Genomic DNA, 18,006 nt, shown 5'->3' on the forward strand with positions numbered 1-18,006 from the left:
CACAAGATGCTTGTCTTTCATTTGCTGTACACTATGTATTTTTCAGAAATGTTTTATGATGAGTATTTAGGTATTTGACGTTGGTGTCTAATTATTCTGGCTGCTTTCGGTGCAATTTCTGATTGTAGCTGCAATGTAAACTATGATTTATACCTGAAATATGCACATTTTTCGAACAAAACATAGATTTATTGAATAACATGTTAAAAATATCCGGACGTTCTGGGAAAAAGATGCTACCTTAGCACAATGTGTAACCACTGATTTCAGCTCTAAATATGCACATTTTCGAACAAAACATAGATTTATTGTATAACATGTTATAAGACTGTCATCTGATGAAGTTGTTTCTTGGTTAGTTTGGTTGGTTCTTGGTTAGTTAGGTTGGCTTTGTGCATGCTACCTGTGCTGTGAATTTTTTTTTGTATTTGGTGGTGAGCTAACATAAATATACGTGGTGTTTTCGCTATAAAACATTTTAAAAATCGGACATGTTGGCTGGATTCACAAGATGTTTATCTTTCAAATGCTGTATTGGACTTGTTAATGTGTGAAAGTTAAATATTTCAAAAAAATATATTTTGAATTTCGCGCCCTGCACTTGAAGTGGCTGTTGTCATATTGTGGCCGGCCAAATAAAATCCGGTCAAATAAAATCAAAGCCGGAGATAGTAGTCGCCTATAACGAAAGCTTTTCAGAAGGCAATTCCAGGTCCAACCACGCGCCTTCCTGAAAACAGGAAATGGGTGACACGTACGATGCATACACACACACCACACACCCACACACCCAAATACGATGCATACACACACACCACACACCCACACACCCAAATACGATGCATACACACACACCACACACCCAAATACGATGCATACACACACACCACACACCCAAATACGATGCATACACACACGCCACACACCCACACACCCAAATACGATGCATACACACACACACCCACACACCCAAATACGATGCATACACACACACCCACACACCCAAATACGATGCATACACACACACCACACACCCAAATACGATGCATACACACACACCACACACCCAAATACGATGCATACACACACACCACACACCACACACCCAAATACGATGCATACACACACACCACACACCCAAATACGATGCATACACACACACACCACACACCCACACACCCAAATACGATGCATACACACACACACCACACACCCAAATACGATGCATACACACACACCACACACCCAAATACGATGCATACACACACACACCACACACCCAAATACGATGCATACACACACACCACACACACCACACACCCAAATACGATGCATACACACACACCACACACCCACACACCCACACTGTTATCACTGTTAAATCCCAAAATGCACTAATTATTTAGCACTGGTATTCAGTATAACATGACATGATATTTAGCATTAAACATGAACTGATTACTAGAGTAGGCTGAATTTAATAATTAAATTGAGAATATTTGTAACGACCTGGGTGTCGGGTGAAATCAGACGCAGGAACAGCAGAGCTTCAAAGCGGTGATCTTTAATGCCCAACCGGCAAACCAAAATGTCCAACACGGACTTACTGGGTGTCATAAACACCTGTCTACAAACACGGGAGACAAACCCAGTACACAATACAAATAACCACTCCCGAAATCCACAGCTACAGACGAACAATCCCGCACAAAGAAGCGTACGGGCTGGCTGACTAATAAAGCCACACTAATTGCCAATTACCTAAACCCAGGTGATACAAATAAACACATAAGGAGGGGGAGGAAAAAGAGTCAGTGGCAGCTAGTAGGCCGGTGACGACGACCGCCGAGCGCCACCCGAACGGGAAGGAGAGCCTGCCTCGGTTGAAGTCGTGACAGTACCCCCCCTCTGCGCGCCGACACCGGCCTCGAGGTCGACCCGGAGGACGAGGCGCAGGGCGATCCGGATGGGAAGGAGAGCCTGCCTCGGTTGAAGTCGTGACAATATTAAACTGATTAAAAAGGCTGATTTTAATAATTACACTGAGCATATTAAACTGATTAAAAAGGCTGATTTTAATAATTACACTGAGCATATTACTCTGATTAAAAAAGCTGTTTTTGCGCCCTTCTTGCTTTGTCAGTTGCAGTCAGTGACATACAGCATCAAAACCTCTCCTTTCTATCACATATTGATGTTAACCATCACAACAATTCCCTGAGCTTCTACATTAGAAAAATCAAGATGTTCTCAGCCATCCAATGAGAAAATACTGCGGTACCATATGTTCTGCAGTACGCACACACATACACACACACACACACACACACACACACACACACACACACACACACACACACACACACACACACACACACACACACACACACACACACACACACACACACACACACACACACACACACATACACAACACACAACACACACACCACACACACACACACCCCACAACACACACACACACACACCCCACAACACACACACACACACACACACACACACACACACACACACACACACACACACACACACACACACCCCACAACACACACACACACACACACACACACACACACACACACACACACACACACACACACACACACACACACACACACACACACACACACACACAACACACATACACATACACACACACACATACACACACACACATACACACACCCCACAACACACACACACACACACACACACACACACACACACACACACACACACACACACACACACACACACACACACACACACAACACACACACACACACACACACACACACACACACACACACACACACATACACACACACACACACACACACACACACACACACACACACACACACACACACACAACACACAACACACATACACACACACAACACACACACACCCACACACCCCACAACACACACATATACCATGCAGACACACCACACACAGACATTGTATCTCTCTATGCCTCCAGAGGCGGAGTTGCAGAAGGAGTTTGGAAGGCAGAAGTTCACCATGGAAATGACAGAACGAAAGCTGGATTCAGGTGTGTCTGCTAATCATTCCCCCTCAAACTGAACTATCACAACATTGGTTCCATATGAACAATATGCACAATGAATATTAGATACAGTGCATCATATAACATTAATTGGTACTATCTGTGTGTGTGTGTGTGTGTGTGTGTGTGTGTGTGTGTGTGTGTGTGTGTGTGTGTGTGTGTGTGTGTGTGTGTGTGTGTGTGTGCGTGTGTGTGTGTGTGTGTGTGTGTGTGTGTGTGTGTGTGTGTGTGTGTTTTCTGTGTGTGTTAAAGTGTCTGAGTCGGTGAAGGAGTTGGAGTCTCTTCGTTCTGCTGTAGCCAGATTGAAGTGTTCCTTAGACAGAGTCCTGCACAATGGTAAACACACTCACTATGTTTACAGACTATGTGTGTGTGGTGTGTCTATGTGTCTATGTGTCTATGTGTCTATGTGTTTATGTGTCTATGTGTAGTGTGTCTATGTGTAGTGTGTCTATGTGTAGTGTGTCTATGTGTAGTGTGTCTATGTGTCTATGTGTCTATGTGTCTATGTGTTTATGTGTCTATGTGTAGTGTGTCTATGTGTAGTGTGTCTATGTGTCTATGTGTCTATGTGTAGTGTGTCTATGTGTCTATGTGTCTATGTGTCTATGTGTAGTGTGTCTATGTGTCTATGTGTAGTGTGTCTATGTGTCTATGTGTCTATGTGTCTATGTGTAGTGTGTCTATGTGTCTATGTGTCTATGTGTCTATGTGTTTATGTGTCTATGTGTCTATGTGTCTATGTGTTTATGTGTAGTGTGTCTATGTGTAGTGTGTCTATGTGTAGTGTGTCTATGTGTAGTGTGTCTATGTGTCTATGTGTCTATGTGTCTATGTGTCTATGTGTCTATGTGTAGTGTGTCTATGTGTCTATGTGTCTATGTGTCTATGTGTCTATGTGTGTCTATGTGTAGTGTGTCTATGTGTCTATGTGTAGTGTGTCTATGTGTCTATGTGTAGTGTGTCTATGTGTAGTGTGTCTATGTGTCTATGTGTCTATGTGTCTATGTGTAGTGTGTCTATGTGTCTATGTGTCTATGTGTCTATGTGTAGTGTGTCTATGTGTCTATGTGTCTATGTGTCTATGTGTAGTGTGTCTATGTGTCTATGTGTCTATGTGTAGTGTGTCTATGTGTCTATGTGTCTATGTGTCTATGTGTAGTGTGTCTATGTGTCTATGTGTAGTGTGTCTATGTGTCTATGTGTAGTGTGTCTATGTGTCTATGTGTCTATGTGTCTATGTGTAGTGTGTCTATGTGTCTATGTGTCTATGTGTCTATGTGTCTATGTGTCTATGTGTAGTGTGTCTATGTGTAGTGTGTCTATGTGTAGTGTGTCTATGTGTAGTGTGTCTATGTGTAGTGTGTCTATGTGTCTATGTGTCTATGTGTAGTGTGTCTATGTGTAGTGTGTCTATGTGTAGTGTGTCTATGTGTAGTGTGTCTATGTGTCTATGTGTCTATGTGTCTATGTGTCTATATGTGTAGTGTGTCTATGTGTCTATGTGTCTATGTGTCTATGTGTCTATGTGTAGTGTGTCTATGTGTCTATGTGTCTATGTGTCTATGTGTCTATGTGTCTATGTGTAGTGTGTCTATGTGTCTATGTGTAGTGTGTCTATGTGTCTATGTGTCTATGTGTCTATGTGTAGTGTGTCTATGTGTCTATGTGTCTATGTGTCTATGTGTGTGTAGTGTGTCTATGTGTGTGTAGTGTGTCTATGTGTGTGTAGTGTGTCTATGTGTGTGTAGTGTGTCTATGTGTGTGTAGTGTGTCTATGTGTGTGTAGTGTGTCTATGTGTGTGTAGTGTGTCTATGTGTGTGTAGTGTGTCTATGTGTCTATGTGTCTATGTGTCTATGTGTCTATGTGTCTATGTGTAGTGTGTCTATGTGTCTATGTGTAGTGTGTCTATGTGTAGTGTGTCTATGTGTCTATGTGTAGTGTGTCTATGTGTCTATGTGTCTATGTGTAGTGTGTCTATGTGTAGTGTGTCTATGTGTAGTGTGTCTATGTGTCTATGTGTCTATGTGTCTATGTGTCTATGTGTCTATGTGTCTATGTGTCTATGTGTAGTGTGTCTATGTGTAGTGTGTCTATGTGTCTATGTGTAGTGTGTCTATGTGTCTATGTGTAGTGTGTCTATGTGTCTATGTGTAGTGTGTCTATGTGTCTATGTGTCTATGTGTCTATGTGTCTATGTGTAGTGTGTCTATGTGTCTATGTGTAGTGTGTCTATGTGTCTATGTGTAGTGTGTCTATGTGTCTATGTGTAGTGTGTCTATGTGTCTATGTGTCTATGTGTCTATGTGTCTATGTGTCTATGTGTAGTGTGTCTATGTGTAGTGTGTCTATGTGTCTATGTGTCTATGTGTCTATGTGTCTATGTGTCTATGTGTAGTGTGTCTATGTGTCTATGTGTAGTGTGTCTATGTGTCTATGTGTCTATGTGTCTATGTGTCTATGTGTAGTGTGTCTATGTGTAGTGTGTCTATGTGTCTATGTGTCTATGTGTAGTGTGTCTATGTGTCTATGTGTCTATGTGTCTATGTGTAGTGTGTCTATGTGTCTATGTGTCTATGTGTCTATGTGTAGTGTGTCTATGTGTCTATGTGTAGTGTGTCTATGTGTCTATGTGTCTATGTGTAGTGTGTCTATGTGTCTATGTGTCTATGTGTCTATGTGTAGTGTGTCTATGTGTCTATGTGTCTATGTGTCTATGTGTCTATGTGTAGTGTGTCTATGTGTCTATGTGTAGTGTGTCTATGTGTCTATGTGTAGTGTGTCTATGTGTCTATGTGTAGTGTGTCTATGTGTCTATGTGTAGTGTGTCTATGTGTCTATGTGTCTATGTGTCTATGTGTCTATGTGTCTATGTGTAGTGTGTCTATGTGTCTATGTGTAGTGTGTCTATGTGTCTATGTGTCTATGTGTCTATGTGTAGTGTGTCTATGTGTAGTGTGTCTATGTGTCTATGTGTAGTGTGTCTATGTGTAGTGTGTCTATGTGTAGTGTGTCTATGTGTCTATGTGTCTATGTGTCTATGTGTCTATGTGTCTATGTGTCTATGTGTAGTGTGTCTATGTGTCTATGTGTAGTGTGTCTATGTGTCTATGTGTCTATGTGTAGTGTGTCTATGTGTCTATGTGTAGTGTGTCTATGTGTCTATGTGTCTATGTGTCTATGTGTAGTGTGTCTATGTGTCTATGTGTAGTGTGTCTATGTGTCTATGTGTCTATGTGTCTATGTGTCTATGTGTAGTGTGTCTATGTGTCTATGTGTCTATGTGTCTATGTGTCTATGTGTCTATGTGTAGTGTGTCTATGTGTCTATGTGTAGTGTGTCTATGTGTCTATGTGTAGTGTGTCTATGTGTCTATGTGTAGTGTGTCTATGTGTCTATGTGTAGTGTGTCTATGTGTCTATGTGTCTATGTGTCTATGTGTAGTGTGTCTATGTGTCTATGTGTCTATGTGTCTATGTGTAGTGTGTCTATGTGTCTATGTGTCTATGTGTCTATGTGTCTATGTGTCTATGTGTCTATGTGTAGTGTGTCTATGTGTCTATGTGTCTATGTGTAGTGTGTCTATGTGTCTATGTGTCTATGTGTAGTGTGTCTATGTGTCTATGTGTCTATGTGTCTATGTGTAGTGTGTCTATGTGTCTATGTGTCTATGTGTCTATGTGTAGTGTGTCTATGTGTCTATGTGTCTATGTGTCTATGTGTAGTGTGTCTATGTGTCTATGTGTAGTGTGTCTATGTGTCTATGTGTCTATGTGTCTATGTGTCTATGTGTCTATGTGTAGTGTGTCTATGTGTCTATGTGTCTATGTGTCTATGTGTAGTGTGTCTATGTGTCTATGTGTCTATGTGTCTATGTGTAGTGTGTCTATGTGTCTATGTGTCTATGTGTCTATGTGTCTATGTGTAGTGTGTCTATGTGTCTATGTGTCTATGTGTAGTGTGTCTATGTGTCTATGTGTCTATGTGTAGTGTGTCTATGTGTCTATGTGTCTATGTGTAGTGTGTCTATGTGTCTATGTGTCTATGTGTCTATGTGTAGTGTGTCTATGTGTCTATGTGTAGTGTGTCTATGTGTCTATGTGTAGTGTGTCTATGTGTCTATGTGTCTATGTGTCTATGTGTCTATGTGTAGTGTGTCTATGTGTCTATGTGTAGTGTGTCTATGTGTAGTGTGTCTATGTGTAGTGTGTCTATGTGTCTATGTGTCTATGTGTCTATGTGTCTATGTGTCTATGTGTAGTGTGTCTATGTGTCTATGTGTAGTGTGTCTATGTGTCTATGTGTCTATGTGTCTATGTGTCTATGTGTCTATGTGTAGTGTGTCTATGTGTAGTGTGTCTATGTGTAGTGTGTCTATGTGTCTATGTGTAGTGTGTCTATGTGTCTATGTGTCTATGTGTCTATGTGTAGTGTGTCTATGTGTCTATGTGTCTATGTGTCTATGTGTCTATGTGTAGTGTGTCTATGTGTAGTGTGTCTATGTGTCTATGTGTCTATGTGTCTATGTGTAGTGTGTCTATGTGTCTATGTGTCTATGTGTCTATGTGTCTATGTGTAGTGTGTCTATGTGTCTATGTGTCTATGTGTCTATGTGTAGTGTGTCTATGTGTAGTGTGTCTATGTGTCTATGTGTCTATGCGTAGTGTGTCTATGTGTAGTGTGTCTATGTGTCTATGTGTCTATGTGTAGTGTGTCTATGTGTAGTGTGTCTATGTGTCTATGTGTCTATGTGTAGTGTGTCTATGTGTAGTGTGTCTATGTGTAGTGTGTATATGTGTCTATGTGTCTATGTGTAGTGTGTCTATGTGTAGTGTGTCTATGTGTCTATGTGTCTATGTGTAGTGTGTCTATGTGTAGTGTGTCTATGTGTCTATGTGTCTATGTGTCTATGTGTCTATGTGTCTATGTGTCTATGTGTAGTGTGTCTATGTGTAGTGTGTCTATGTGTCTATGTGTCTATGTGTCTATGTGTAGTGTGTCTATGTGTAGTGTGTCTATGTGTCTATGTGTAGTGTGTCTATGTGTAGTGTGTCTATGTGTAGTGTGTCTATGTGTAGTGTGTCTATGTGTAGTGTGTCTATGTGTCTATGTGTCTAAGTGTCTATGTGTCTATGTGTAGTGTGTCTATGTGTCTATGTGTCTATGTGTCTATGTGTAGTGTGTCTATGTGTCTATGTGTCTATGTGTAGTGTGTCTATGTGTCTATGTGTCTATGTGTCTATGTGTAGTGTGTCTATGTGTCTATGTGTCTATGTGTCTATGTGTAGTGTGTCTATGTGTCTATGTGTCTATGTGTCTATGTGTCTATGTGTCTATGTGTAGTGTGTCTATGTGTCTATGTGTCTATGTGTCTATGTGTCTATGTATCTATGTGTAGTGTGTCTATGTGTCTATGTGTCTATGTGTAGTGTGTCTATGTGTCTATGTGTCTATGTGTAGTGTGTCTATGTGTCTATGTGTCTATGTGTCTATGTGTCTATGTGTAGTGTGTCTATGTGTCTATGTGTAGTGTGTCTATGTGTCTATGTGTCTATGTGTCTATGTGTAGTGTGTAGTGTGTCTATGTGTCTATGTGTCTATGTGTCTATGTGTAGTGTGTCTATGTGTCTATGTGTCTATGTGTCTATGTGTCTATGTGTAGTGTGGCTATGTGTAGTGTGTCTATCTGTCTATGTGTAGTGTGTCTATGTGTCTATGTGTCTATGTGTAGTGTGTCTATGTGTCTATATGTCTATGTGTCTATGTGTAGTGTGTCTATGTGTAGTGTGTCTATGTGTAGTGTGTCTATGTGTCTATGTGTCTATGTGTCTATGTGTCTATGTGTAGTGTGTCTATGTGTCTATGTGTCTATGTGTCTATGTGTCTATGTGTCTATGTGTAGTGTGTCTATGTGTCTATGTGTCTATGTGTAGTGTGTCTATGTGTAGTGTGTCTATGTGTCTATGTGTCTATGTGTCTATGTGTAGTGTGTCTATGTGTCTATGTGTCTATGTGTCTATGTGTCTATGTGTAGTGTGTCTATGTGTCTATGTGTAGTGTGTCTATGTGTAGTGTGTCTATGTGTCTATGTGTCTATGTGTAGTGTGTCTATGTGTCTATGTGTCTATGTGTCTATGTGTAGTGTGTCTATGTGTAGTGTGTCTATGTGTCTATGTGTCTATGTGTCTATGTGTAGTGTGTCTATGTGTAGTGTGTCTATGTGTCTATGTGTCTATGTGTCTATGTGTCTATGTGTAGTGTGTCTATGTGTAGTGTGTCTATGTGTCTATGTGTAGTGTGTCTATGTGTAGTGTGTCTATGTGTAGTGTGTCTATGTGTCTATGTGTCTATGTGTCTATGTGTAGTGTGTCTATGTGTCTATGTGTCTATGTGTCTATGTGTCTATGTGTAGTGTGTCTATGTGTCTATGTGTCTATGTGTAGTGTGTCTATGTGTCTATGTGTCTATGTGTCTATGTGTAGTGTGTCTATGTGTCTATGTGTCTATGTGTCTATGTGTAGTGTGTCTATGTGTCTATGTGTCTATGTGTCTATGTGTCTATGTGTCTATGTGTAGTGTGTCTATGTGTCTATGTGTCTATGTGTCTATGTATCTATGTGTAGTGTGTCTATGTGTCTATGTGTCTATGTGTAGTGTGTCTATGTGTCTATGTGTCTATGTGTAGTGTGTCTATGTGTCTATGTGTCTATGTGTCTATGTGTCTATGTGTAGTGTGTCTATGTGTCTATGTGTAGTGTGTCTATGTGTCTATGTGTCTATGTGTCTATGTGTCTATGTGTAGTGTGTAGTGTGTCTATGTGTCTATGTGTCTATGTGTAGTGTGTCTATGTGTCTATGTGTCTATGTGTCTATGGTAGTGTGTGTGTCTATGTGTAGTGTGTCTATGTGTCTATGTGTAGTGTGTCTATGTGTCTATGTGTCTATGTGTCTATGTGTAGTGTGTCTATGTGTCTATGTGTCTATGTGTCTATGTGTCTATGTGTAGTGTGTCTATGTGTAGTGTGTCTATGTGTAGTGTGTCTATGTGTCTATGTGTCTATGTGTCTATGTGTAGTGTGTCTATGTGTCTATGTGTCTATGTGTCTATGTGTCTATGTGTCTATGTGTCTATGTGTAGTGTGTCTATGTGTCTATGTGTCTATGTGTAGTGTGTCTATGTGTAGTGTGTCTATGTGTCTATGTGTCTATGTGTCTATGTGTCTATGTGTAGTGTGTCTATGTGTCTATGTGTCTATGTGTCTATGTGTCTATGTGTAGTGTGTCTATGTGTCTATGTGTAGTGTATCTATGTGTCTATGTGTAGTGTGTCTATGTGTCTATGTGTCTATGTGTCTATGTGTAGTGTGTCTATGTGTCTATGTGTCTATGTGTCTATGTGTAGTGTGTCTATGTGTCTATGTGTAGTGTGTCTATGTGTCTATGTGTCTATGTGTCTATGTGTAGTGTGTCTATGTGTCTATGTGTCTATGTGTCTATGTGTCTATGTGTAGTGTGTCTATGTGTCTATGTGTCTATGTGTCTATGTGTCTATGTGTCTATGTGTAGTGTGTCTATGTGTCTATGTGTAGTGTGTCTATGTGTCTATGTGTCTATGTGTAGTGTGTCTATGTGTAGTGTGTCTATGTGTCTATGTGTAGTGTGTCTATGTGTCTATGTGTCTATGTGTCTATGTGTCTATGTGTCTATGTGTAGTGTGTCTATGTGTCTATGTGTAGTGTATCTATGTGTCTATGTGTCTATGTGTCTATGTGTCTATGTGTAGTGTGTCTATGTGTCTATGTGTCTATGTGTCTATGTGTCTATGTGTCTATGTGTAGTGTATCTATGTGTCTATGTGTCTATGTGTCTATGTGTCTATGTGTCTATGTGTAGTGTGTCTATGTATCTATGACACTGTGTCAGGGTGTTGTGTGTCTATTGTAATATGTGAATGTGTGTATGTGTAGACACAGTGTCAGGGTGCTGTCCACTAGGCTGGGTGTTGTCTGGCTCCTCCTCCTCCTGCTACTTCTTCTCGTCTGGCGGGTTGCCATGGAACCAGGCTAGAGTCTTCTGCGCTGACCACAATGCCCAGCTGGCTGTACTGAAGACTGAACAGGACTGGGTAAGACACACACGTAGGCAAGTACACACACACCACACACACGCACATGTCCTAACTCTGTGTGTGTGTGTGTGTTGTCAGGACTTTGTAACAGGCAGTACCAAGCCGCTGTTCTTCTGGGTTGGACTGTCAGATGAGAGGACAGGAGAATGGGAGTGGGTGGATGGAACACCTTACATCATGGACCGCAGGTACCACTATCACTGTGTGTGTTGTGATAACATGTGTGGGTTGTGATAACATGTCTGGGTTCTGATAACATGTCTGGGTTCTGATAACATGTCTGGGTTCTGATAACATGTCTGGGTTCTGATAACATGTGTGGGTTCTGATAACATGTCTGGGTTCTGATAACATGTGGGTTCTGATAACATGTCTGGGTTCTGATAACATGTCTGGGTTCTGATAACATGTCTGGGTTCTGATAACATGTCTGGGTTCTGATAACATCTGTGTTGTGATAACATGTGTGTCTGTGTATCAGAACTCTTTATGTTTTGTACCCGTAAGTGTCCATGTACCTGTGCTCCTTGAAATGTGTGAATTCTTCTTGACTGTAAAGGTGTGTTCCTGTGTGTGTTCTGACTGTGTGTGTGTGTGTGTGTGTGTGTATATTCATGGTGTGTGTGTGTTCAGCCAGTGGAAGCCGGGCCAGCCTGATAACTGGAAAGGTCATGGTCTGGGTGGGACAGAGGACTGTGCTATGATACACGCCAACGGACAGCTGAATGATGATCACTGTTCCCGTAGTTACCGCTACGTCTGTCAGGGACACACGCTGACACACACTCACTGATACACACATAACTCACACACTGACACACACACCAACAAGCTCTCACAGTCTCAGTGTAGAATTAGACTTGTATCCGCGTTCTCCAAATGTTATACTTCGAAGTGTTTTTGACACCCTGGGTTGACCCCTGCTCAGCATCGTTCAGTTTCACCAAACGTCAAATATATAAGATTAAGGGTTAAAGTTTGGGATAGGGTAAAAAAAATACATATACTGAACAAAAATATTAACGCAACATGGAAAGTGTTGGTCTGATTTTTCACGAGCTGAAATAAAAGATCGTAGAAATGTTCGATAAGCACAAAAATCTGATTTCTCTCACATTTATTTCACAATGTGTTTCCATCCCTGTTAGTGAACGTTTCTCCTTTGACAGGATAATTCATCCACCATAATGCATATCAAGAAGCTGACAGGTGCACCTTGTGCTGGGAACAATAAAAGGCACCTAAAATGTGCAGTTTTGTTCCACAATACAATGCCACAACTCAAGTTTTGAGGGAGCGTGTAATTGGCATGCTGACTGCAGGAATGTCCACCAGAGCTGTTGTCAGAGAATTGAATGTGAATTTCTATACCATAGCAACATAATTTTAGAGATTTTTGCAGTACATTCCACCGGCCTCATAACCTCAGTACATGTGTACCCAAGCCAGCTCAGGACCTCCACATCCGGCTTCTTCACCTGAGGGATCATCTGAGGATGGAGAGGGGGTGCTCAGGAGTATTTCTGTGTGTAATAAAGCCCTTTTGTGCTGAAAAAAATCATTCTGATTGGCTGGGAATGCCCCCCACAGTGGGTGGACCTGGCTCCCAAGTGGGTGGGCCTATGCCCTCCCAGGCCCACTCATTGTTGCGCCTCTGCCCAGTCATGTGAAATCCATTGATTAGGACCTAATTAATTTATTTCAATTGACTGATTTCCTTCTGAACTGTAACTCAGTAAAATCTTTGAAATTGTTGCATGTTGCGTTTATATTTTTGTTCAGTATAAATAAAAAAATACTGGGATCAAATACCCGACCTTCTGATCCAGAGTTATGCCCGTCCACCTCCCCTAGCAAAACCCGACCTTCTGATCCAGAGTTATGCCCATCCACCTCCCCTAGCAAAACCCGACCTTCTGATCCAGAGTTATGCCCGTCAACCTCCCCTAGCAAAACCCAACCTTCTGATCCAGAGTTATGCCCATCCACCTCCCCTAGCAAAACCCGACCTTCTGATCCAGAGTTATGCCCGTCCACCTCCCCTAGCAAAACCCGACCTTCTGATCCAGAGTTATGCCCGTCAACCTCCCCTATCAAAACCCAACCTTCTGATCCAGAGTTATGCCCGTCCACCTCCCCTAGCAAAACCCGACCTTCTGATCCAGTGTTATGCCCGTCCACCTCCCCTAGCAAAACCCGACCTTCTGATCCAGAGTTATGCCCGTCAACCTCCCCTAGCAAAACCCAACCTTCTGATCCAGAGTTATGCCCGTCAACCTCCCCTAGCAAAACCCAACCTTCTGATCCAGAGTTATGCCCGTCCACCTCCCCTAGCAAAACCCAACCTTCTGATCCAGAGTTATGCCCGTCCACCTCCCCTAGCAAAACCCGACCTTCTGATGCAGAATTATGCCCGTCCACCTCCCCTAGCAAAACCTGACCTTCTGATGCAGAATTATGCCCGTCCACCTCCCCTAGCAAAACCCGACCTTCTGATCCAGAGTTATGCCCGTCCACCTCCCCTAGCAAAACCCGACCTTCTGATCCAGAGTTATGCCCGTCAACCTCCCCTAGCAAAACCCAACCTTCTGATCCAGAGTTATGCCCGTCAACCTCCCCTAGCAAAACCCAACCTTCTGATGCAGAATTATGCCCGTCAGCCTCCCCTAGCAAAACCCGGCCTTCTGATCCAGAATTATGCCCGTCAACCTCCCCTAGCAAAACCCGACATTCTGATCCAGAGTTATGCCCGTCCACCTCCCCTAGCAAAACCCGACCTTCTGATCCAGAGTTATGCCCGTCAACCTCCCCTAGCAAAACCCAACCTTCTGATCCAGAGTTATGCCCGTCCACCTCCCCTAGCAAAACCCGACCTTCTGATCCAGAGTTATGCCCGTCAACCTCCCCTAGCAAAACCCGACCTTCTGATCCAGAGTTATGCCCGTCCACCTCCCCTAGCAAAACCCGACCTTCTGATGCAGAGTTATGCCCGTCCACCTCCCCTAGCAAAACCCAACCTTCTGATCCAGAGTTATGCCCGTCCACCTCCCCTAGCAAAACCCGACCTTCTGATGCAGAATTATGCCCGTCAACCTCCCCTAGCAAAACCCGACCTTCTGATGCAGAGTTATGCCCGTCCACCTCCCCTAGCAAAACCCGACCTTCTGATGTAGAGTTATGCTCGTACAGTTGATGGTAATAGTTCTCATTGCCCATAGTGCCTGGTTTTTAAGGTATTTCTCGATGTCCTCTGGACAGACGTCCAATTTCAAAGTCGATCTCCCTGCACACACACACACACACACACACACACACACACACACACACACACACACACACACACACACACACACACACACACACACACACACATACACCTACACCTACACCTACGGCAATGTCTCCCCACATAACACAAACAGCCTAGGTTCTGATGTTCTGATATTAAACCACTACAACACGTGTCAACATGTCTGTTCTGATATTAAACCACTAAAACACGTGTCAACATGTCTGATGTTCTGATATTAAACCACTACAACACGTGTCAACATGTCTGATGTTCTGATATTAAACCACTACAACACGTGTCAACATGTCTGATGTTCTGATATTAAACCACTACAACACGTGTCAACATGTCTGATGTTTTGATATTCGCACACTGCTCTTGCTAATATCACTGCTTATTAATAAGCTTTACTTATCAGCCTCAAGGCCTTCATCTGAGGTTTTAGTCCATATAGGTCAAGTTAGTGTTCGGGTTAGGGGAAAATTGACCTCAAAGAGGACAAAATACACGGGCACATGTTCTCTAATTCCATTGCTCCTAGGGATACATGAGAGGTGAGAAAACATTCCCAAAGGAAAGTTAAGGTTAGGGCCTGAATAAAGGGTGAAGTTAAGGTTAGGGCAACGATGACTTAGTAACCTGTAAGTGCTGGGGTTAGGTTAAGGTAAAGGGTTAATTTACGGTTAGGGTTAGGATAGGGATAGGATTGGATGGGATAGGGTTAGGGTTAAAAAAGGGTTGGGATAGGGGTGGGGATAGGGGTGGGGATAGGGATGGGGATTGGGGTGGGGATAGGGGTGGGGATTGGGGTGGGGATAGGGGTGGGGATTGGGGTGGGGATAGGGATGGGGATTGGGGTGGGGATAGGGGTGGGGATAGGGGTGGGGATAGGGGTGGGGATTGGGGTGGGGATAGGGATGGGGATGGGGATTGGGGTGGGGATAGGGGTGGGGATTGGGGTGGGGATTGGGGTGGGGATAGGGATGGGGATTGGGGTGGGGATAGGGGTGGGGATTGGGGTGGGGATAGGGGTGGGGATTGGGGTGGGGATAGGGGTGGGGATTGGGGTGGGGACTGGGGTAAGGGTTGGGGTTAGGCACATAACGGCACATACTCTCTAATTCTATATCTCCTCTGGATATATCTTTGCAAAAGTTATCCTGTGAGAGGTAAGAAAACATTCCCAGAAGAAAGTTAAGGTTACGATATATCTTTCTAAAAGTTATCCTGTGAGAGATGAGAAAACATTCCCAGAGGAAAGTTAATTCTACTTGCACACAATCCCGGATCCGGGAGCACCCCCATCAGTAAAAAAGCTGACTAGCATAGCCTAGCATAGCGTCACAAGTAAATACTAGCATCTAAATATCATTAAATCACAAGTCCAAGACACCAGATGAAAGATACACATCTTGTGAATCCAGCCATCATTTCTGATTTTTAAAATGTTTTACAGGGAAGACACAATATGTAAATCTATTAGCTAACCACGATAGCAAAAGACACAACTTTTTTTTCCCACCATTTTTTTCCTGCATAGGTAGCTATCACAATTTCGACCAAATAAAGATATAAATAGCCACTAACCAAGAAACAACTTCATCAGATGACAGTCTGATAACATATTTATTGTATAGCATATGTTTTGTTAGAAAAATGTGCATATTTCAGGTATAAATCATAGTTTACCATTGCAGCCACCATCACAACTCTCACCAAAGCAACTAGAATAACTACAGAGACCAACGTGAATTACCTAAATACTCATCATAAAACATTTATGAAAAATACACAGCGTACAGCAAATGAAAGACAAAGATCTTGTGAATCCAGCCAATATTTCAGATTTTTTAAGTGTTTTACAGCGAAAGCACAATATAGCATTATATTAGCTTACTACAATAGCCAACCACACAACAGCATTGATTCAAGCCAACAATAGCGATAACGAATAAACCAGCAAAAGATATTAATTTTTTCACTAACCTTCTCAAACTTCTTCAGATGACAGTCCTATAACATCATATTACACAATACATATAGAGTTTGTTCGAAAATGTGCATATTTAGCGGCACAAATCGTGGTTATACAATGAGAATAGTAGCCAAGCTGCCAACAATATGTCGGGAGAAATCTTGGGAGAGGCACCTAATCTAATCAGTAACTAAATTTAAACTTGACTAAAAAATACAGGTTGGACAGCAAATGAAAGATACATTAGTTCTTAATGCAATCGCTGTGTTAGATTTTTAAAATTAACGTTACTACGACATACAGCGTGCGTTAAAGCGAGACCGCACCGAAATTAATGGCGGAATATGAGTTTTACATTTTTCAACAGAACAACGAATTAACATCATAAATAGTTCTTACTTTTTGATGAGCTCCCATCAGAAATTAATAAACCGACCTCAGAACAGCCTGCAGATTTCAGATTTCTCACTTCCTCATAGGAAAATTGCTCCAACTCGAGTTCTGTTTTACTCACAGATATAATTCAAACGGTTTTAGAAACTAGAGAGTGTTTTCTATCCAATAGTAATAATAATATGCATATTGTACGAGCAAGAATTGAGTACGAGGCAGTTTAATTTGGGAACGAAATTATTACAAAGTGCAAACAGCACCCCCTATTGAGAAAAGGTTATTTAGGTTACGATATATCTTTATAAAAGTTATCCTGTGAGAGGTAAGAAAACATTCCCAGAAGAAAGTTAAGGTTACGATATATCTTTATAAAACGTTATCCTATGAGAGCTAAGAAAACATTCCTAGAGGTATGTTAAGGTTAGGATACATCTTTCTAAAAGTTATCCTGTGAGAGATGAGAAAACATTCCCAGAGGAAAGTTAATGTTACGATATATCTTTATAAAAGTTATCATGTGAGAGGTAAGAAAACATTCCTAGAGGAACGTTAAGGTTATAAAAGGTGTGGTTAAGGCCACTATCAAGGGCATGGCTTTGTAACCCCTGGGTTGGGGTCAGGGTTAGGGTTAGACATGGCTTTGGAACCCCTGGGTTAGGGTCAGGGTTAGGGATAGACATGGCTTTGTTACCCCTGGGTTGGGGTCAGGGTTAGGGTTAAACATGGCTTTGTAACCCTGGGTTGGGGTTAGGGTTAAACATGGCTTTGTAACCCCTGGGTTGGGGTTAGGGTTAGGGTTAGACATGGCTTTGTAACCCCTGGGTTAGGGTTAGGATTAGGGTTAGACATGGCTTTGTAACCCCTGGGTTAGGGTTAGACATGGATTTGTAACCCCTGGGTTAGGGTTAGGGTTAGGGTTAAACATGACTTTGTAACCCCTGGGTTGGGGTTAGGGTTAGACATGGCTTTGTAACCCCTGGGTTGGGGTTAGGGTTAGGGTTAGACATGACTTTGTAACCCCTGGGTTAGGGTTAGGGTTAAACATGGCTTTGTAACCCCTGGATTGGGGTTAGGGTTAGGGTTAGGCCTAGACATGGCTTTGTAACCACTGGATTAGGGTTA

At 42.1% G+C, this 18,006-nt stretch overlaps 2 protein-coding genes across 2 annotated transcripts; both read left to right on the forward strand.

Annotated features, from left to right (window-relative positions):
- Nucleotides 1–2,944: 2,944 nt before the first annotated feature.
- Nucleotides 2,945–12,347, forward strand: LOC120040985 (C-type lectin domain family 10 member A-like). The gene is made up of 5 exons (XM_038985953.1): nt 2,945–3,079; nt 3,347–3,430; nt 11,064–11,221; nt 11,303–11,412; nt 11,858–12,347. Exons 1-5 carry the CDS (start codon nt 2,962–2,964, stop codon nt 12,015–12,017), a joined length of 630 nt encoding a protein of 209 aa, XP_038841881.1. The 5' UTR covers nt 2,945–2,961; the 3' UTR covers nt 12,018–12,347.
- Nucleotides 12,348–13,012: 665 nt separating this feature from the next.
- LOC120040984 (proline-rich extensin-like protein EPR1) lies at nt 13,013–14,861 on the forward strand. Its single transcript, XM_038985951.1, has 2 exons — nt 13,013–13,103; nt 13,200–14,861. The coding sequence occupies exon 2, from the start codon at nt 13,624–13,626 to the stop codon at nt 14,395–14,397; it is 774 nt and encodes a 257-aa protein (XP_038841879.1). The 5' UTR covers nt 13,013–13,103; nt 13,200–13,623; the 3' UTR covers nt 14,398–14,861.
- The last annotated feature ends 3,145 nt before the right edge of the window (nt 14,862–18,006 follow it).

Source organism: Salvelinus namaycush, unplaced genomic scaffold (genome assembly GCF_016432855.1).
Source record: "Salvelinus namaycush isolate Seneca unplaced genomic scaffold, SaNama_1.0 Scaffold3997, whole genome shotgun sequence".
NCBI classification, from domain to species: domain Eukaryota; kingdom Metazoa; phylum Chordata; class Actinopteri; order Salmoniformes; family Salmonidae; genus Salvelinus; species Salvelinus namaycush.